The sequence below is a fragment of the Stegostoma tigrinum genome, chromosome 28 (genome assembly GCF_030684315.1).
Source record: "Stegostoma tigrinum isolate sSteTig4 chromosome 28, sSteTig4.hap1, whole genome shotgun sequence".
Classification (NCBI taxonomy): Eukaryota; Metazoa; Chordata; class Chondrichthyes; order Orectolobiformes; family Stegostomatidae; genus Stegostoma; species Stegostoma tigrinum.
The window spans coordinates 32,365,613-32,386,832 of NC_081381.1; the positions used below are offsets into that span (position 1 = coordinate 32,365,613).

At 41.4% G+C, this 21,220-nt stretch overlaps 1 protein-coding gene across 7 annotated transcripts in view; it reads left to right on the top strand.

Moving 5' to 3' along the window:
* atp13a2 (ATPase cation transporting 13A2) overlaps nt 1-21,220 on the top strand; it is an 89,819-nt gene that overhangs the window by 52,616 nt on the left and 15,983 nt on the right. For 6 of the 7 annotated variants that reach the window (XM_048561453.2, XM_048561455.2, XM_048561456.2 and 3 more), the window contains 11 exons: nt 2,627-2,761; nt 4,318-4,384; nt 4,912-5,043; nt 6,372-6,530; nt 9,240-9,350; nt 11,315-11,361; nt 13,365-13,553; nt 13,667-13,870; nt 14,998-15,102; nt 15,403-15,562; nt 20,400-20,517. In XM_048561453.2, coding sequence (XP_048417410.2) covers nt 2,627-2,761; nt 4,318-4,384; nt 4,912-5,043; nt 6,372-6,530; nt 9,240-9,350; nt 11,315-11,361; nt 13,365-13,553; nt 13,667-13,870; nt 14,998-15,102; nt 15,403-15,562; nt 20,400-20,517 — 1,427 coding nt within the window. The remainder of the gene's footprint in view (nt 1-2,626; nt 2,762-4,317; nt 4,385-4,911; nt 5,044-6,371; nt 6,531-9,239; nt 9,351-11,314; nt 11,362-13,364; nt 13,554-13,666; nt 13,871-14,997; nt 15,103-15,402; nt 15,563-20,399; nt 20,518-21,220) is intronic. The other variant, XM_048561452.2, reaches the window with a different exon arrangement.

The following is a 21,220-nucleotide window of genomic DNA, read 5'->3' on the forward strand; positions in this document are numbered from 1 at the left end:
CTGTCTGCTTTCTGCAGGGACTGTTCATTCCATTACTCCCTTTGTTAGCTCTACACTCCCCAACAATTCCTCCGCCATACCTGGTACCTTTTCCTGCAACTGCGAGAGGTGCAACACCTGCCCCTACACCTCCACTCTCTCCTCTGTCCAAGGCCCAAAACAGTTCTTCCTGATTTGGCAGGGATTCGCCTGCATTTCATCCAACCTTATCTATTACACCCATTGCTCCTGTGGTCCCCTCGATGCCAGGGAAACCAAACGCAGACTCGGGCACCAGTTCGTGGATCATCTGCACTCTGCATGCAACAACACCCCCCCCGACATGTCCATCCTTGGCCACCTCCACTGTCAAAATAAGGCCAAATATAAACTGGAGGAACAACTCCTGATATTTTACCTTGGGGCTTACTGCCCAATAGCCATAACATTGAATTCAGCACCTTCAAAATCCCTACATTCCCAGCCTTATCCCATGTCCAACCCTCCCCGTCTTGATCTGACCTAACCTGTCCATCTTCCTACTCACTTATCTCCCCCCTCTTCCCACAGAGCAATCCCCATAACCTTCTACTTGCTATCACCTATCACCATCTCGCTTACCCTTCCCTCAGTTCCACCCTCCCCCTTCCTCAACTTATTTCTGACCTACCCCATCCCAGACCTGATGAAGGGTTTTGGCCTGAAATGTTGACTTACCTGCTCTTTGGACGCTGTCTGACCTGTGCTTTTCCAGCTTCACGATAGACTCTTGCTTCCTGCATCTGCAGTCCTTTATTGTCTCTGCCGCTTCTGCCTGTTATGTTGATAGGACATGTATCCTTGAATATTTAGCTCCTGGTCCTAATAGACTTTCGGCTATGTCTCTGGTAACCGCATAGTATCTGCCAATTTCTATCTGTGCTGCAAGTTCTACTTAAATGCATGCAGTTTACAAAACAACACCCATAGTCCTTGTTAAATGCACCATTTCTTACAGTTGTCTCCTTATCAGCTGTGCTTGAATTTAGGTTCCTGGCCCTTTCCATGCTCTGTCCAATTGCTTGTCCTAGAAAATTTAATAATCTCTCCTGAGCCCTCCCATCTTTAACTAGTTTAATGTCCTTCAGACCACCCTATTTAGTCTTTTTACTAAGATCCTGGTCCTAGATCGGCTTAGGTGGTGTCTGGCCAATGGTAGAGTTCCTTTCAGTCCCAATACTGATGCCATTGCCCCTGGAAACTGACCCCACTTTCGCACGCCAATCCTTTTAGGCAAGTGTTGACTGCCCTAATTTTCAAATCTCAATACCAATTTACATGTGGTTCAGGTAATAATCCAGAAATTATATCCCTTGAGGTCCTGTTTTAATTTTGTTCCAAATTACTGATGTTCCCTAAAAGGACTTCTTGTGTGCTCTTTTATGTTTTTCCCAAAATGGACCACAATGACAGGATCCTCTCCCTCCTGGTCCAGTATTCTTTTAACCCAGTTTGAGATGTATCTTACCTTTGCACCAGACAGGCAGTTTGCTGTCTCTGCTCTTAGAATCCCCTGTCACTACCATTTTTTACTCCCGTCACTTAAATGGCCTCCTGTACCACAGTGCACTGGTCAGTTTGCCATCCTCCCCACCATGGTTTCCTCACCCATTGAGGGAACAAGTAACTCATAAGAACAAGATCAAGCATTGAGGCCCCTCCAAAATTAAATTCAGGATCTCTCTACCTGCCTTACTTGTAGTCATAGTTCACCTTCTACTATTGATCCTTCAGCACTCTTTCTGTATTAATGGTGGGTGGGGAGTAGGGGTCAGATGTTAAATCTGTAATTTAGTGGGGATATAAAATAATCCATACTTGCATTTCTATTAGTTGATCTTATTGTAATTATGAATGAAAAAGGCTGACTCTCCATCTCCTTTCAGCCTGGATCAAATGCTTAAGTATACTTAAATAATATAAAGTTGTCACAAGGTGTGATTCTGATTACAAAGAGGATGACAATTGAACTGTTTATTCTCTTTATTCACTTTTCGCTCGATTTGGATGATTTAACTTTTCTATTGCAGATTTGTCAGGAAACAGTGACATTTTTATCTGCAAAAAAGTCATAATTTTGTTCATGATTTTTGGATGGAATTTTAAGATTTTCTGCAGCACCGCTTATTTGATGGAAACATTTTTTTCAGCCCCTGATTTATGTTGAGTTAGGTATCTTGACCTTGTGGTCGTGGGGCATTCATTAATTTAGATGTGTCTGGATTCGGAAAGGAAAAATGTTAGTTTTGGCAGTTGCTGATTGCCCATTGACATCTAGCCCTATGCATGCACTTGTATGTTTGTACGTACATACGGATACTGATGGTGAGGCCATTATTGAACTAGGCTGGTGTGGAGAGTGTCTAGATTAATAAATGGCGAATAAACCATTGATTGAGGTGCTGGGGGCTTCATGATACGTTGGAATCTTTCTGTAATTTGACATGTTTAACAATGGGCAAGAAAAAAAGCACACTGTGGCCAAGGTGAATAGCAGCCTTTTTGACCTTTAGAGTGCCCTTCTGTGATGTTTTCGGCTTGCACAATTTTTTATTCAGTTCTGAAGCAGTGTGCTGCAGTTTTAAAACTTAATTTGATTTCATTTCAGGTGCTGAATCCTTTCTACGTTTTCCAGATCTTCAGTATTATACTTTGGATCACAGAACAATATTACTACTATGCTGGGTGCATTCTGCTCATCTCCGTAATATCCATTGGTATATCCCTGTACCAGACACGCAAGGTACAACATGAAGGGACAATCTGCTCAGTTGGCTTTTGTGTGATGGATCTGGAGACCTATTATTGGAACGAAGATTAGTTTGGTGCTTTGATATCATTTTAAAATATGAAGTAAAGTTGGATTTTGTGTGTATAAAATCTATATGAATATTGCATGCTAACAGGGAAACAGTCATTTGCCAAATTTCCACTAATTCAGAGATGCAATACACCGCCCAACTATTTGGATGCCTTGGAATTTTATTTTGTTTTTAGTTATGTATAAAGGGTAGGCTTTTCATTCTCCTTGACAGCCATTTGCAACTAATATTGGCTGCAAGTTTTGGAAGTTTCTTGCACATTGGAGGTAACATACACACCTGGAGAGAGAGAAATGCAATTGCTGCTTAGTCTCAGTGCCTTCAGTAACCTTAAATCTGTCTCAGCTTGGAATGTAGAAATGTTATCTATATTTTACTAGTTGCATACTTTGTGAAATGAGAGCTTTTGAGACCGTTACATAGTGGTTTTTAAGTAATGGGGACAGTTTGGTAAATGGAGAGCTAGATTATCTGCCAATCCATGCAGCCCCATGATATAAAATTCAGACCAAATTTTACATTTGGGGAATGGGATGTTGATTTCCTTTCTCTCTTATCCCTGCCCCTGCTGAAATGAACGTCCTTCAAACTTTGAAATTGTGAAGCATTTGTGCAGGTAAAAGGTGCTGTTTGGCGCACATTATTTGCTGAATGAAGAGTGTAAACTCAGCGAGGACCAACCTCTCTATCATGCAGTGTCCCTTCATACTTCTAGTATTTTGCAATTTTCTTTTAGCAGTCCCCACAACAGAAAAGTAACAAAGTTACATGGCCGTAAAGCAAATGAACTGCTTTATATTGTATCATGAACCGAGGCAGTAAAGTTTGAACTATTGTGAACAATTGAGATTAAAGACGCATCCCCAAAATATTTTGGTTTAGGCCATCATTACAATTACATTACTGACGCCATTGCAAATATATCCAGTGATATGGTATTGAATCTTGCAGATATGAGATTCTAAGTCATATTTCCAGACTCTAGCTAATCTTAGCCAGGGTGCACTGCCTTGGATTCAGGGGTTGGATACATCTACCAGGGCACTCCTTTGTGGTGATCACTGGAAAGTGCCTCAGTTAGTTGAAGAAGAATCAGGTCTGACTATGGTATACTTCATAATTTAACAACCAAACCTTCGCTGTTAATACCAAGGTTATCAAAGATTTTGTCTCTATATACTGTATAAAAGGGCTCTGTGGAGCCTCAGTTTCACCCAAAGCTTAAATCCATTCTTCTATGAAGTTGCATGTTTCAAGCTGCTGATACCTGTTAATCGTCACAGTCCTGATTTAGGATTTAACTTAACGTTATCCATTAATGTCATACATAGCACTTTACAAAGCTCTAAATTTCACAAAAATACCACTTTTTGTCTGTCAATCCAAGTACAGTTCAATGAGTGGCTAATTATTGGACATGGAGATCTAAATCAATGCTTTGTGACATAGCCACTGAAATGATTTCCTTTGTGTGCAGCAAAGTGTAACACTACGGGACATGGTGAAACTTACAGTCAATGTGCGGATCCACCGGGAAACTGGAGGTGAGTGATGCTGTTTCTATTTAAACTGAATAGTATTATGCTGGATTCCCTGCATCAGGGACATTTCACAGTGATCAGCAAGTTGGAGATGGTGCTTAAAACAATGAGAGTATTTTTGATCCTGGTTATTAGGAATGGACTACCCATTCAAATACTTAAATTCTCAAGATCGAGGTCTCCAGTTCAGTTCCCTTAACCATACAATTTCAGCTGGTGGCTGGGAATGTTGGAACAGGAATTCTGTCCTGTGCTGTTGCAACAGGTGTCAACTCAAATTGCACAAAACGGCATTAGACAGTAAAACATTTACATGAGATTTTGCGCACTCCTTTCTATCCTATTTAGTTTATTTTCATCTTTTGTAAAACTACTTATTCTCGCAAGCTCACCATTATATTTTAGGTTATAGCGAATTCTGTGGTTTTCCTTAATCTAGCCTGTAACCTTGACCTTGAGCGATTCCATAATTCCTCACTAGCTTGTTATCTGTAGTGCATTGATTATTGACACACTGGTCTGTTTTATAGAAGAGGAAATGGTGAATTCTCAGGATTTAGTACCCGGTGACTGCATTGTGATTCCTGAAGATGGGATTCAAGTCCCATGTGATGTAGTCCTCCTAACTGGAGAGTGCATGGTTAATGAGAGCATGCTTACAGGTGAGAAACAAACTGCTGTAGTTTTTTTAACCTCTTTGTTTTCCTGAAGGTGTTAGCTAACTATTGTACGGTTCCACTGAAGCCAGCCACCTTTACAGAGTCTTATCTAGGTGATTTTTTTCATGTGTGAGCTTGAAAGATGCCTTTTAAAGAGCTTCAAAACTCAATTCTATACCATTTAAAGTCAACACAAATATATTTTCAAGTAGAGGTGAAGTTTGTGAATGAGTAAATAAGACCCAAGGTGTGTGTTCACCATGCAAGCTTACTGCTGAAATAGGGCCCATCAAAGCCATCCTACACTATAATATCTATTGTGAGTATATTATTTCTATGTTTATTGTATAAACTCATGAATGGCCTAAAATTGTCGCTTTATATTCTGAAAAGTACACAGTCTACCTCTCATTACTCTGGAAAAGTAAACCATCTCAAAGGTTTGAGCAACAGGTGAAGCTAGATATTTCATGGTGCTAATATGCATTAGCAACCTGAGCAGTATTTTGTAGAACAGCACTAGCCTGTTAGTGTATGTCACACAAATGAGTAATGTGGTACATGAATTTTAGTACTGGTTTGATGCCAAGAATGTATGTAGTATGTCCCAAAGACTGACGCAGTGAGTGAAGTAGCATTTTCCTTCAGTTGTTTGCAACAGATAAGGTACTGACCATGCCCATCTAAGCTACATTTGCCACACTGTCCATTGTTAAATGTGATTCTGAAAATGGACAGCCTTTTCTAAATAATTGATTATGCAAAGGATTACCCTAACAACCAATTTACATTGTCATTCAGAGTTGCAGTGTGGTGCACTTGCATGAACTGGAAGCTACGTGTATTAGTAGACAGGACAGTGTTCAATGTTTACAGACAGGAAAAGACATGTACATTGTGCCTGTTTCAATTCAGCAAAATAGGTAACACGTTCACTGGTTCAATTTTGTGCAATGCCCTGACCAACCAGCATTAATTTTCCTGGTTTAAAATGTAAACAAAGCAGCAGTTAACTGTTAATTGTCATTACAGTTGTGTTCTACATGGCAACACCACCTAGAGTCTACATTGCTAACCAATCTGCACTGTCCTGTCATACCAATATAAATGTTGTTTTACTTTGGCTTCCTATTCTTGCTGATTGTCCTGATATGCGCACGATATAAAGCTTTGACCAAAAAAGTGCCCTTTCTTCAGTAATACTCTAGTTCTGTGCTATTAAATCACTGTTTATGAATACATTGGTAGGATGTAGAAGACTTCTTTCACTGAGTAACAATAAGAAACATACTTTCAGCAAAGGATTCAATGCTGCTCTGATATTTTGGCAGGTGAGAGCATACCAGTGATGAAGACTCCATTACCCGATGGGGACATGTACTATTCACCTGAAGAACACAAACGGCACACACTCTTCTGTGGAACTGAGGTCCTTCAGTCAAAGACCTACAACATGGATCAGCAGGTGGTGGCTGTAGTAGTCAGAACAGGTACTGAATGGGTAGAGCCAGGGGCCAGGTAAATTAGTTAGTTTAATAAGTTAGCTTGCAAGTGCAGCAAGTAATTAAGAAGGCTAGTGAAATTTTGGCCTTAATTGCTAAGGGGGTGGATTTTAAAATTGCAAATGTTAAGGTCCTGATGAATGTTGTGGAGCAGAGGGTCCTAGGAGTACAAGTATATGGTTTGTTGAAAGTGGCATCACGGGTGGACAGGGTGGTGAAGAAGGCATTTAGCATGCTGAACTTCATTGGTCGAGGCATTGAGCATAGGATTTGGGATGTTATGTTACAGCTGTAACAGTTGTTGGTGAGGTTGCACTTGGAATATTCTATACAGTTTTGGTCACCCTTTTATGGGAAAGACATAGTTAAAACTGGAAAGTGTGCAAAGAAGATTTACAAGAATGTTGCCAGGATTTGTTGGCCCAAGTTGTAGGGGTGTTTGGACAGGATTTATTCCTTAGAATGTGGGAGAATGAAGAGTGACCTTATTGAGGTGTAGAAAATCCTGAGGGGCATAGATAGACTATATGCATTCATCTTTTTATCAGAGATGGGGAATTGAAAACTAGAAGGGAAAGATTTAAGAAGAACCTGAGGGGCTTCTTCACGCAGAGAGTGGTGCATAAATGGAATGGGATGCCACAGAAAGTGGTTAAGGCAGGTATAAAAGCAACATTTTAAAAAACATTTGGATGGGAAGGGTTTAGAGGGATATGGATCAAATCAGGGCAACTGGAACTATCTGAGTGAGCACCATGGTCAGCATGGACCAGTTTGGGCTGAAGGGCCTGTTTCCATGCTGTATCACTCTATGACTCTGAGAAGATATTTCCACTAGCTAAGGAATCTCAAACTAGAGACATAGTTACTGAACATTTAAATTGAGATGTGAAGGAATTCTTCTCCCTGTGGGTAGTGAATGCCTAGCATTCTCTACTTGAGATTTGTGAAGGTTAGATCACTGGAAGTAATGAAAAAGAGTAGATTTTGAAATAGAGGTCCAGGGTTGTAATAAACTGACATGAAAGGGGAGTTGAGGCTTGAAGCAATTAGCCATGATCTTGTTCAATGACTTATCCTTGCTCCTTTTTCTTGTGTTGTAAATGGCAGTTTTAATTCAAGACATGCCTAGGAATAGTTATTGTCATTGGACTGATAGCAGTGAACTCTGCCATGTAAACCACAAAGCATATGTATCCCATGAACCTGCCGATTATGTTATATTAGAACACTGTTTTGTTTTTGTATTCGTGTTGCCTGATCTCAAACCTTGATCTGAGGACCCAGGAGGTGATCTGAAATTTGGTGGTGTGGGGTTTCATTCCAAGAAATGTCGCCGCTGAAGAATGCTGAGCTAAAAATGGAGAAGGACACAGTGGCAGAAGTGATTTGAAACACACCTAATTTTCAGGTGGTAAAGGCAGAACTTAAAACTGTAGAAGCTGGAAATACTCATTGGATGACACTGCATCTATGGAGAGAGGAGCAAAGTTAATGCTTCAGTTCACAGACCTGTCCTCGGAATCGGAAGAAATCAAATTTAGCAGTATGTGAAGCTGTTAGAGCCGGGGAAAGAGGTGGGATGGGATACTTCTTTGTGTGGAAAAGGGAATAGATCAAAGGTGGAAGCTCAATGGAGTTTGGAAGGCAGGACACCATAAATGGCAAAGGTTAATGATGCTAGGTAAAGGTTTGAGACTGTGTATTTATCTATGCCTTCCAGCCAGAAATGAGATGTAATGCTGGGAAGGTGTTACTTACTTCATGATGAAAGCCTTTAAATTTTGACATTTTGCATGATTTATTATAAAAACAGTTTTAAGTGTTAAGGTACAAGTATAAATTGTAGCTTTATCTACTTTGAGGCAGGATTCTCCAACTGTGTATATTCTCCAATATAATTGTCAAAAAAATTGCTTTCACTGGTCACAGAAACAAAAAGGTTTTAAGGCGCCAGACCTCTTACTAATATTCTGAATTAAAAGGTGACCCAGTAAAGGATAGCAGCCTTCACAATGCAAGGCATTCTTTTCTGCTTGGGGCACCTGACCTGAGTCTCATCAGGTTAGCTTTTACAGGCTAGTGGATTTAATTTTCATGCATAGGATGTGTAAAAAATCTTTTTTATTGGGTGTTGTCGAGGCATTGTATTAAAATACAGTCCTCCAATAATTGCAGTTCAAAGTAAATTCAGTTCAGAATCAAACATTACTTCGAAATTTGGGCGGCATGGTGGCTCAGTGGTTAGCACTGCAGCCTCACAGTGCCAGGGACCCGGGTTGGATTCCAGCCTCTGGTAACTGTCTGTGCAGAGTTTGCACATTCTCCCCGTGTTTGCATGGGTTTCCTCCCACAGTCCAAAGATGTGCAGGCTAGGTGCATCTGCCATGCTAAATTGCCCATAGTGTTCAGGGGTGTGAGGGTTATAGGGGGATGGGTCTGGGTGGGATGCTCCAAGGGGTGGTGTGGACTTGTTGGACCGAAGGCCCTGTTCCCTCACTGTAGGGAATCTAATCTGAATGTGAACAAAGGTGGAAGAGGTTTCTTTTTTAGCTCTGGTACAGGAATTGGTATGATGCAAGTCAACGTGTAGTAGTCAAATGTAATGAAATTCCATCCCATCATCAGTTTTTTTGTACATCTTTTGTTTAAACCTTTTCTGATCAGTGACAACTCCTCTTTTTTAATTTCCTCCAGGCTTTTGTACTACTAAAGGAGAACTGATCAGTTCCATTCTGTACCCAAAACCTCTAGGATTTAAGTTCTACAAAGATGCTGTGAAATTTATCATCTTCCTTGCAACACTCGGTAAGCTGTGTTTTTTACTTGTGAAGGGAAGAGTTGTACTTTTGGTGTATGCAAGTGATAACACCTCCCTTGCCTTTTTAGGGAAGGAGACAATGGCCTAGTGGTTTTTGTTTTTGGTTTAGTGTTTTTGCCTGCTCTGGCCTACATGTGACTCCAGAACAACAGCCATGTGGTTGAAACAAAAACAAAGTTGCTGGAAAAGCTTAGCAGGTCTAGCAGCATCTGTGAAGGGTAAAACAGTTAACATTTCGCGTCCAGTGACCCTTCCTCAGAACTGGCAATGTGCTTGATTCTTACTGGATTTTTATTAATTCACAAGATGTGGGCATTGCTGATGAAGCTAGAATTTATTACCCATCTGTGGTTGCCCTTGAAAATGTGGCAGTGAGTTGCTGCTTTGAACTACTGCACTCCATGTGCTATAGATAGAACCATAGTGCTGTTAGGGAGGATGGTCCAGGATTTTGATCCAGCAACAGAGAACGAATGGCAATTTCCAAGTCAGGTAGGTGAGTGGCATGGAGGGTAACTTGCAGTATCCCAGAAAACATTATTACTGTTCCTGGTTATGTTCTGCCTCATTAAAAGGGCAGCTGTAGCGGTGGCATAGTAATATCTGGTTGGGAGAGATTGTCTAGGCACCCTTAACATTGACGCAGTGGCATCTCCATGGCATCAGGTCAAATATGGACAAGGAAATCTCCTGCTGATCAGCACGTACGCTTGTCCCTCAGCTGATGAATTAATACTCCTTGTTGAAGACCATGTGGAGGAAGCAGTGAGGATAACAAGGCTGCAGAATGTACTCTGGGTCCAGAACTTCACTGATCATCAAGAGTGGCTTGGCAGCACCATGACTAATCAAGCTGGTTGCATCCTAAAGGAAATAACTGCAAGACTGTGTCTGCAGCAAATGATGAAGGAACCAGCAAGAGGGAAGCCTTTACTTGGTGTCGTCCTCTCCAATCTGCCTGCTGCAGATGCGTCTGCCCATGACACTATCTGTAGGAGTGATCACTGAATAGTGGAGATTAAGTTATGCCTTCAAATAGAAGAAAACTCTGTCGTGTTTTGTGGCGTTATCACAGTGCCAAACGGAGTGGACTTTGAACAGATCTAACAGCTCAAGACTGGACATCAGTGAGAAAGTGTGCAACTTTGTGGCCCGGCATTTTCCCGCTCTAGGCCAGGGATTGGACCTTTGTTCCAACAGTGTGGAAAATTGGCCAGGTATGTCCTGTATTAAAAGAAAGCAGAACAAATGCAACTTGGCCAATCATCAGTAAAGTGACAGAAGGGTCATCAACAGTGCTACCAAGCAGCACCCTTCATAGCAATGGCCTACATGCTAAGGTTCAAGTCATTAAGATATGCACTGTTTGTAATTCTTTCTGATTAGATGAATGTGGTCTCTGATAATATGGATATATATATTTCAAAGCCACTTTACCTTGGTACTCAGTAAATTAGATTCCAGGAGGCTGTTATCCAGTAGATTTCATCACTAAAATACCTCTCTTCTCCTGACAATTGAGTTGACGATAAAAAATAAAAACTATGGATCAAATTGGCATAGGTTAAATTTAAGGGTGATGTGCGTGAGTGCTGTTCTACCAGACTGATCTAAATAGTTTCAATATAAAGCAGTGAAACTTTTTTTAAGCAATGACTTAGGGCTTGGGTAGGACCATGTCAAGTTTGGTTGTGATGCCATTTCTGGTCAAATAGCCTTCCAGAGCTAACTAGTTAATCCATAAAGAATGCCCGTTTGACAAAATAGATATCTTTCGGGAAATGGTCCCCAGCATGACTTGGTGCCTTTAGGAGAGACATGTTGAAGAAGCTGGATGCCACCGTTACTTTTCTACTCTTACTCAAGAAATTGAATCAGATAGTTTGAGAGGTGTAATCTGTGATAGTGCATTATTCAAGACTAACAGTTGAGTTTTATTTTACTCTTCTAGCTCTGATTGGAGACATATACAGCATTGTGATTTTGGAGAGGCAGAAGGTAAGTGTTTTGAGTTTTTTATTATTACTGCCAGTTGTGTTTTTAGGTTTTGGGTTCATGCATTTGATTATAGACTAGACGCATTTCCTCAATCATATTTGATATACAATTCTCAGAGTGTTCGATTCTCAGAGTGTTCGATTCTCAGAGTGTTCGATTCTCAGAGTGTTCGATTCTCAGAGTGTTCGATTCTCAGAGTGTTCGATTCTCAGAGTGTTCGATTCTCAGAGTGTTCGATTCTCAGAGTGTTCGATTCTCAGAGTGTTCGATTCTCAGAGTGTTCGATTCTCAGAGTGTTCGATTCTCAGAGTGTTCGATTCTCAGAGTGTTCAATTCTTCAAATGCGCATGACTATGGTATACAGTAAGCCCCAAAATTTGACTGATGCCCCAGGTATGTAACTGTCTTGGTTGTCCTGTGTTGGAGACATTACATGGAGATCAGGCTGTCCCCAATAAAGAAAGAGGAGCTGTAGACAGGATCTAAATAGCTTGGTATTTTCAGGACATAGAAGTGGGGAGAAGATTGCAAATTGTTATAGAATTTCTGAATGAGTTTGTTTGATCCTCCAATCTTAGTTTCTTTTCCACAAAAATTCTAAAATGAAGAAGTACAATATTTACAGTGCATGGCAGCCTCCCTGCATTACTCAGATTCTCTTCAGAAACTCAAATTCCACTGGCTACCTCCCACTGTTAATTTGCTGTGGCTTTGGGAGAGCATTTGTATTTAAAGGAAGACGACAAGGTTCTAGGATATTGTCTCTCAATTATTTCTAAACAGTAACTCAGTTAAAGGCTTTTAATTTCCATGGTGGGCTGTGTCAGTAATCTAAATGTGAAGTATTTTTAAATGATGATTATTATGACAAATGCTCAGAGAAAGCTTGGGGGTAGATTTCCATTGGTACTGGTGAGCAGAGTAGAGATGTTTTTAATCGCAACATGATAATGACTTATAAGGGTATCTCCCTGTTGCGTTATACCAGGTTTGCAGCACTTTAGTAATAACTGCCGACTGTAATTAACTGAACAAGTACATTTTGGGATTAGTTAAAAATTGAACTTTAGTGGTCATTTCCAAGTAAATTTTTGTAGTGAATGGCTCACCTTGTGATATCTGAAGAGGTTGTGAATTCATTGAGAAAAACAATTGCCCTTTTATTGTCTGGCCCCCAAGTCCACTTGATGCTTAGAGGAAAGATCCACTGTTTGCTTTTGGTGACTGGTTGTTGCAATGGAAACTGATATGGTCAGTTCTTTTTCAATGCTTATTACCAGCCTGGAACTTCCCTTCACAGAATATATATTGAGGAATCCTAGTGACTATGTTGTGTTTCCAATTTGTGCTTCGAGTGTTGCTATTCACCGAGCCACACAGTATGGAATTAGACCCTTTGGTCCAACTCGAGTTTCCACAACTAAACCATGCCCACTTGTCTGCATTTGGCCTGTATCCCTCTGAACCTTTTCAATTCACGTACCTGTAAAATGTCTTTAATTGTTGTAACTATACCTGCATCTGCCACTTCCTCTGGCAGCTCGCTCTGCATATCAACCACTCTATGAAAAAAGTTGCCCCTTCTAAATCTTTCTCCTCTGATCTTAATGGGCCCTCTAGTTCTGAACTCCCCTATCCTAGGGAAGAGACAGTTTTTATTCACTTTATCCATGCCCTTCATGATTTTATAAACCTGTGTAAGGCCACCCCTCAACCTTCTACATGCAATGAAAAAATGTCCCAACCTCTCCTTTGTAATTCTAACACTCCACTTGCGGCAACATCCTTGTAAATATTTTCTGAGCCTTCTCCAATTTAACAATATCCTTCCAAAGCAGGGTGACTGTAACTGTACACAGTACTCTAAAAGTGACCTCAGCATGATATCCCAAATCCTATACTCAATAGTCTAAGCATAGAAACTCATTTGGGATATCAGCTCTTTAATAGATCTCATTTTATCATCCTTTGGCCTCCTATAAAGTGTTTTCTGCTTATTGCAGGTGTCAGTAGGACGATTGGTGAAACGTGTCCTAGATCTGATCACTATTATTGTTCCACCTGCTCTACCTGCTGCAATGACTGTTGGGACAATATACGCCCAGAACAGATTGAAAAAACATGGGATATTCTGCATTAGTCCACTGCGCATCAACATCTGTGGCAAACTAAAAGTCATCTGCTTTGATAAGGTCAGGTAGATTGGCATAAACCACAATGATTGATTGGAATTCACTAAGCCCTGATGCATTGTTGTGTATGAAATTATAGCAGTCATTCTTAAAATTAATCTCTTCCCCCTTAGACTGGAACACTTACAGAAGGAGGCCTGGACGTTTGGGGAGTTGTACCTGTAGTGAACAAGACTTTTGAGCCAATTATTCATGACATCCGACATGTTAGTGGTCCAATGCTCCATGCTTTAGCCACCTGTCATAGTGTCACCCTTTTGGACAATCAACCAATTGGAGACCCCCTTGACCTTAAGATGATCGAATCAACTGGTTGGGTAAGTTGGCTTGGAGACAGGATTTTCTAATGTACTATGTTATAATAGTGCTTCTAAAATAAGGGCAAGATTTCAATTAGTTGATTCGCTCTTTCTGTTAAACAAAATACAACTTCCTTTTACAAAATCCACAATAGGCACCTTAATACCCAAAGTTAAGACTTAGTTTTCCAGATATTAGTGTTAATTATATTTGGAGTTGCACAGCATCTTCTCTTGGAAATAGTTACACAGCAATATTGGCCAGCGCTGCTGAGTGGATGTTTTTGTCTTATTTGAATGGTGTCATGAGATATTTTACATTAATTAAAACTAAGTCAGGCAGTTATAACAGTGGACGAAAGAAAAATCTGTGGGTAGGAAGGCATTTTTATTTCTTACTCTTGAATCTGAACTAACCGAACAAAAGAGTAAATTGCAAACATAATTAGGCATTTAGAAATACGTTGTTGGCCCCTCACTTCTACCCACTCATTGTATTCTTTGCCAAGGTCACTTGGTGCTGTGCAGTCAGTTGAGGATGGCAAAGTTGAAGTCACCGGATAAAAAGAATTCAGTAGCATCCAGATGGTTACTTTGCATCCAAACAGTCAATCACCACCCCACCCTCCCACAGTTCATCGTATTGATTAACCCCTAATGCTTGCTTGATGTGTATCAATATGTGACAAAACTCATGTCCTGTTCCACTATGATGTGAAGGTGCTGGTGTTGGACTGGGGTGGACAAGGTCAGAAATCACATGACACCAGGTTACGGTCCAACAGGTTTATCAGAAAACACAAGCTTTCGGAGCCTGACTCCTTCAGGTGACTAACACCTAAAGAAAGAGTGAGGCTCCAAAAGCTTGTGTTTTCCAATAAACCTGTTGCACCATACCCTGTTGCCATGTGATTTCTGACCCTTTTCCACTATGGCATGATTCTTGGAGTATTAACATTCAAGAGTATAACTTGGAAAACTGTCATAACTTTGATCTGGATCCAGAGTTGTTCATGTCTTCTGTTCATTTTGGTGCAGTTGTTCTCGCTGCCGTTTGGCTGAGAGTATATGCAAGCTATGTTGGTTCTCTGTATTGAGTTATTCTGTAAATTACTTCCCTTTACATTGAAAATCTACTCTTTCAGATTCTGACAGATGAGATTACAAATTCAGATGCTGTTTCAAAATTTGGAATGAAAGTTGTGGCCATTGTAAAGCCTCCATTGTTAGAAGAACCGTCTTCTGGAAGTGTAAGTATTGCTTAATTCTTGCTGTCAAGGCAATATTTAGCAGTGTTATAATCTCAGACACAAATCCCCCACTTAAATACCATCTACACAAACTTGACGACAATACTGTTTTAGCTTCGTTTCATTTTCATTTGTAAGTTAGCTGCTTCAAAGTGATGTTGTCCTGGTGAGGTGGTCGACCTACAGGTTGTGCTGCTTTCCTGAATATAACAAGACAGAATGAAGACAAAAGCCCTGAAAATGAATAAGTAACAAGGCCCAATCCATAAACTTGCTGCGTGCTTGTTTTCTCCACTCCAGCAGAAACAAGAGATGAATTTGGGGATTCTTCGCCGTTTTCCCTTTGCTTCATCACTTCAGAGAATGAGTGTGATTGTAAAGAAACCAGGAAATTTGCCAATAGAAGCGTATTTGAAGGGAGCACCTGAGATGATTGCGAGTCTCTGTATAAAGGAAACAGGTAACTGACTATAACTCTCAGCTTGGGATCAATATTGTATATCCTAAAAGTATGAAGTAACTTAAAGATGTTTAGAATCTGTTACATTTAGCATTTTAAACTTTGATTTAGCTATTCTAAACTTTGACAACCACCTAAATTTTTGATGTTCGGCGATTTCCTCCTCCTCCTTCTCCTCACCCCCTCCCCCCAAAAAAAAATAGAATTTGAGGTACTTTGGTTTTCATGTTCTTCCATGCTTTAGGGATGGAGGGACAGTTTCTTCAGTGCAGAAGAAAATGGACAGAAGTAATTTGCTCATGAAGAAAGCTACTTCATGGTGGCCTGTGTATGTAAAGTCTACCAAAGACCATGAGGAGGATGAATTGCAAATAACCTTTTTGGTTGGCTGGATAAATTGTAGAAGTACCTCAGATAGGGGTGAGTGTAGAGAACAAAATGGTGGAAGCCACCTCACTGGACTGAATGAGGAAGCCCTGATCATTCAGACACCCAACAACTCCTCCTGTCTTATGTGATATAGGCCCTGATTTTACTACTCCTAAGAAGCCAGATTTTCAAAAAATGAATATGACCTGACACTTAAAATCAGGGCCCATTCAAACTTTACAGAGTGTATTTTGCTAAAGTTTTGGAGTAGATTTGTAGCTCGGGTTGTGGGTGTTGAGGTTGGTTGGCTTGCCGAGCTGGTTTGTTGCTCTGCAGACGTTTCGTTACCGTGCTGGGTAACATCCTCACTGCAGCCTCCGATGAAGCGTCGGTGTGTTTTCCCATCTGGATTTTAAACTCTGGAGTCCGTTGAGCTGGATTGCCTCACTTCCGGTTTTCCTTTGTAGTGGAATGTACATGGGGTCAAGTTCTATGTGTTTATTAACAGCTTTCTGCGTGGACTGCCAGGCTTCTAGGAATTCCTGTGCCTGTCTCTGCTTAGCTTGTCCCAGGATTTTGGTGTTGTCCCAGTCGAATTGGTGGTTCTCCTTATCCATGTGGGTTGAGATGAGTGAGTATTGGTCGTGTCTTTTTTGTAGCCAGTAGGTGTTCATGTGCTCTTGTTGTTAGTTTCCTTCCTGTTTGTCTGATATAGCGTTTCTCGCAGTCTCTGCAGGGAATCTTGCAGACGACATAGGTGCTGTCCGTGGCAGGGAATGGGTCTTTAATTTGGGTGAGTAGTTATTGTAGGGTTGATGTGGGCTAGTGTGCCATTCTGATGCCCAGCGGTCACAGGAGTCTTGTGGTTAGTTCCGATGTGTTCCTGATGTAGGGTAGTGTGATGAGTGTGTCGGAGCATACAGAATCTTCCTGATGTTTGTGTAGGCATCTTCTGACCCAGTTTTTTGGATATCCATTATCCTTGAAAACCTGGAAGAAGTGTTCTTCTTCCTCCTGGCGTGTTTCTGTGTTGCTGCAGTGTGTTGTTGCCCGTTTAAATAGTGTTCACACACAGCTTTGTGTGTGTGTGTGTGTTGGGATGGTTACTGTTGAAGTTCAGTACCTGGTCCGTGTGTGGCTTTTCTGTGTACTTTCGTTTGGTGTTCCCCATTTGTCCTGCGCTCTACCATGACGTCCAGGAATAGGAGCTATTTGTTCTTCTCCGCTCTGGTGAATTTTATTCCAGTGAGGGTGCTGTATTTTGCTAAGAATTCTTCCATTTATCAATGTGTTCTAAGGTTGCCAGATTGCTTACTGAAGTAAGGCATTATGGTGTTACCAAATTAACAATGTTATTTTTCTTGTTTCTTGAGTTCCCGGCCCGAAGGTACGTCTGACTCTCATCACCACAACCTGCACCACTAGTAGGGCAGAGAATCAGGTTCTGAATCAATCGTCACTGAAGCGAGGGTCATATCTCTGCTGTTGCCACCATTCTGATCCACTCTGGCTGACCATCCACCTGAACCTCAGGGAGATTAATGCTGTGACTGGATGCATGTTCTAGTCCAGAGTGATCCAATTTTCTCTCGATCACATGGCTGACCATGAATCTCTCCCATTGTCACTACTTGCCATTAGACCGTATTGGAAGGATACTTAAACAAAATCAAAGTGCGAGAGCAACTGAGATAACAAGGTGTAGAGCAGGCCAAGGAGCATCAGAGGAGCCGAAAGGCTGATGTTTTGGGCCGAGACTCCTCTTCAGATTCTCCAGCATCTGCAGTTCCTACTATCTCTGCTAGAGAAACTCAGCAGGTCTGGCAGCACCTTTGGGCCAAAGAAGAGGGAATGTTTCAAATTCAGTGATAGTAGGGGCTGCTGATGCTGGAGAATCTGAATAACCGGGTGTAGAGCTGGATGAACACAGCAAGCCAAGCAGCATCAGAGGAGCAGGAAAGCTGATGTTTCAGGTCTGGACCCTTCAGAAATGGGGGAGGAAAAGGGGATTCTGAAATAAATAGAGAGAGACGGGGAGGCAGATGGAAGTTGGATAAAGGAGCAAATAGGTGGAGAGAGATCCACTGAACTCTTTCAGGAGGCAGGAGGTTAACTTCTTCAAGGTAGGCATCCCTTGAAGAGGCTTCACAGTGGGGTTAAAATTGTTTCAGTGATAGTAGGAACTGCTAATGCTGGAGAATCTAAGATAACAAGGTGGATCTGCTCTTTCATCCATCTTCCATCCGCCTCCCCCCTCTGTGTCTCTCTCTCCCCCCACCCTCTTTATTTCAGAACCCCCTTCCCCTCCCCCATTTCTGAAGAAGGGTCTAGGCCTGAAATGTCAGCCTTCCTGCTTGTCTGATGCTGCTTGGCCTGCTGTGTTCATCCAGCTCTACACCTTGTTATCTCTTAATGGAAACTGTATAATTGAAAACTTTAGAAACCACCCAACCTGTTTGTGAATGCATTTTCATTGGCCATTTTATCCTGAACTTCTGGGTCAGAGACAGGAATGCTACCCACGGTACCAAAAAAAACTCCGTTAATGATGGTTAAAGGAGAAATTAACATTTGTGTCAATCTTTTGTTAGATCTGGGAGAAAGTACAGATGGAATACTATATAAATAAAGCTGGAACCCATACACACATGTCAGTGAATGTATGCTTAAGGCTAAGGCAGAAAATGACTAAATGGCTGGACTGATAAGAACTAGCTGTGTAATAAGAGATTTTGAAGGTTTTTACAAAACAGTTCACAGAGTAGCTGAGGTGTTAAGAATGAGTCAGAATGCAAGTGGAAAGGGAAGCTGAAAACTAGAATCCCCACAGTACGGAAACGGGCCCTTCGGCCCAACCAGTCCATTCCGAACTTCAGAGCATCCCACTCAGACCCATCCCCTCTAACCCACCTAATCTACACCTCCCTGAATATATAGGGCAATTTAGCATGGCCAATCCACCTAACATGCACATCTTTGGACTGTGGGAGGATTGTGGAACACCTGGAGGAAACCCACACAGACAGGGGAAGAATGTGCAAACTCCATACAGACAGTCGCCTCAGGCTGGAATCGAATCCCGTTCCCTAGCACTGAGGCAGCAGTGCTAACCACTGTGCCACCGTGCTGCGCTCTAGCTAAATTGCTTAAAAGATTTTACACCAAGATTGCATAACAACCCTATCCTGATACCTCAGTAACCTGATGCGAACACTCCCCCAGGAACAACCTGTTCCCACCAAAACAGTGACTAATCAATCTGCATTACCAGTGTTTCCTGTCAAACAGAAAAGACCATTGTAATTGAGGTCGAAATTCTTGAATGCAGTTAAAGCCTGAGGAAACAAATTGCTTAGTGGAAAAGTATTTCTTGAATTTGCATTGTGCTCCATTCAGATAATGTTGACGAGCAGAGTTAGAGAGGCCATAGAGTAATTGGGTTTGAGTTAAAGCCACAAGTGTCAGAGCTTGAGTTTACACTTGAGGTCAAATGGGGTGCTTGGCAAAATGATTAACTGATCTATTTGGTCCCACAACAGTGTAGGAAATAGCAGATAAAGTACGGTAGGTTGGAGAAAGTGCAAGTAAATTAGTTTGCTCACTCAAAGGAAATGTTTGGTGGCCCTGGGCAGTGATGTGGCAGAACGCATGTTGTATCTTCTGCATTTGTGGGAGAAGCAGCTGAGAAGGATGGTGAAAGAGTGAACCTGCATATATGAGGGAAAATGGTCAAATCAAAAAGTGGAGTGAAGAGGAAAGAGAACGTATTTGGAGGCAGCAGAAGTGGGAGATAACAATCAGTTCAGTGGAAGGCTGGTTTAAGTTTAAGCTGAAGCCACAGGAGGCTTTATTGTGTCTGAGTTGTGGGGGAAATGATGAGAGCAGAAGTAAGGAAAATAGGTTTGAATCTTATAGAGGGGTCCCATCTACGTATAGTAGGGAGGTACAGAACTGAGGACAAAGGACATGGTGGAAGCTCTGATATGTAACGTGACAGAATCTTGAAGAAACACTGGACAAAGTGTAATGAGAAGTAGTTTCATCATAGTATGTGTGGTAGTTAATGGTGAAAACACAGGTACGTTGATAGGACACCAGGCCTATTCTTTCTCAACCAGCTGAATACAATATTATTCCCGCTTCCAGCTCTTGATCTGAAGCTTTGTAGATTATGGCACATGAAGTTAATATCCAAGTGTCTTAAATGTGATGTGAGTTTCTGTCTCTGTCACTCTTCAGGCAATGAGTTCCAACTGCTCATCAGCTAAGTGGAAAAACAAATTAACAAAATGGATTTGTGATAAATGTCAGTGGAATGAGCAGGTGTTTGGTCCATGGGATTCTATGCTTTGGTTGAAATGAGAGGCATATTTCTGTGGAGATGCTTAAGTTTGCACCCTATAAGTCCATATGTTGTAGGTGCAGAAGTAGGCCATTCACTTATACACTTGTTTGTTTTTACTTACAGTTCCTGCTGATTTCTCAGAAATGTTAAGGTACTATGCCAGAGATGGGTACAGAGTTTTGGCACTTGCATACAAAACACTAGAAGACATTACCTTTGAGGCAGTGCATAAGCTAGAAAGGTGCGTAGTTATTGTTATGGTAATCATTTTTCTGAATTTTCCTCTCTTAGAGTCATTAGAAATGTACAGCATGGAAACAGACCCTTCAGTACAATTCATCCATTCCAACTGGATGTCCTAAATAAATTTAGTCCCAGCATTTGGTCCATACTCCTCTAAATCCTTCCTATTCGTATCCATCCAGATGCCTTTTAAATATTGTAACTGTACCCACCTCCACCACTTTCTCTGGCAGGCTCATTCCATTCATGCACCACCCTCTGCATGTAAAATTTGCCCCTTAGGTCCCTTTTAAGTCTTTCCCTTCTCACCTTAAACCTATGCCCTCTAGTTTTGGACTCCCCTACTCCAGGGAAAAGACCCTACCTGTTTACCCTGTCCATGCCCCTTATGATTTTATAAACCTCTGGAAGGTCACCCCTAAGTCTCTGGCGCTGCAGGGAAAATAGCCCCAGCCTATCGAGCCTCTGCCTATAGCTCCAACATTCCAATCCTGGCATCGTCCTCTTAAATCTTCTCTGAACCCTTTTGAGTTTCACAACATTCTTACTGTAGCAGGGACACCAGAATTGCACACAGTATTCTAACCGTGTCCAATGTCCTGTCGAGCCTCAATATGACCTCCCAACTCCTACACTCAGTGCACTGATCAGTAAAGGCAAGCGTACCAAATGCCTTCACTATCCTATCTGTGTGACTCCAC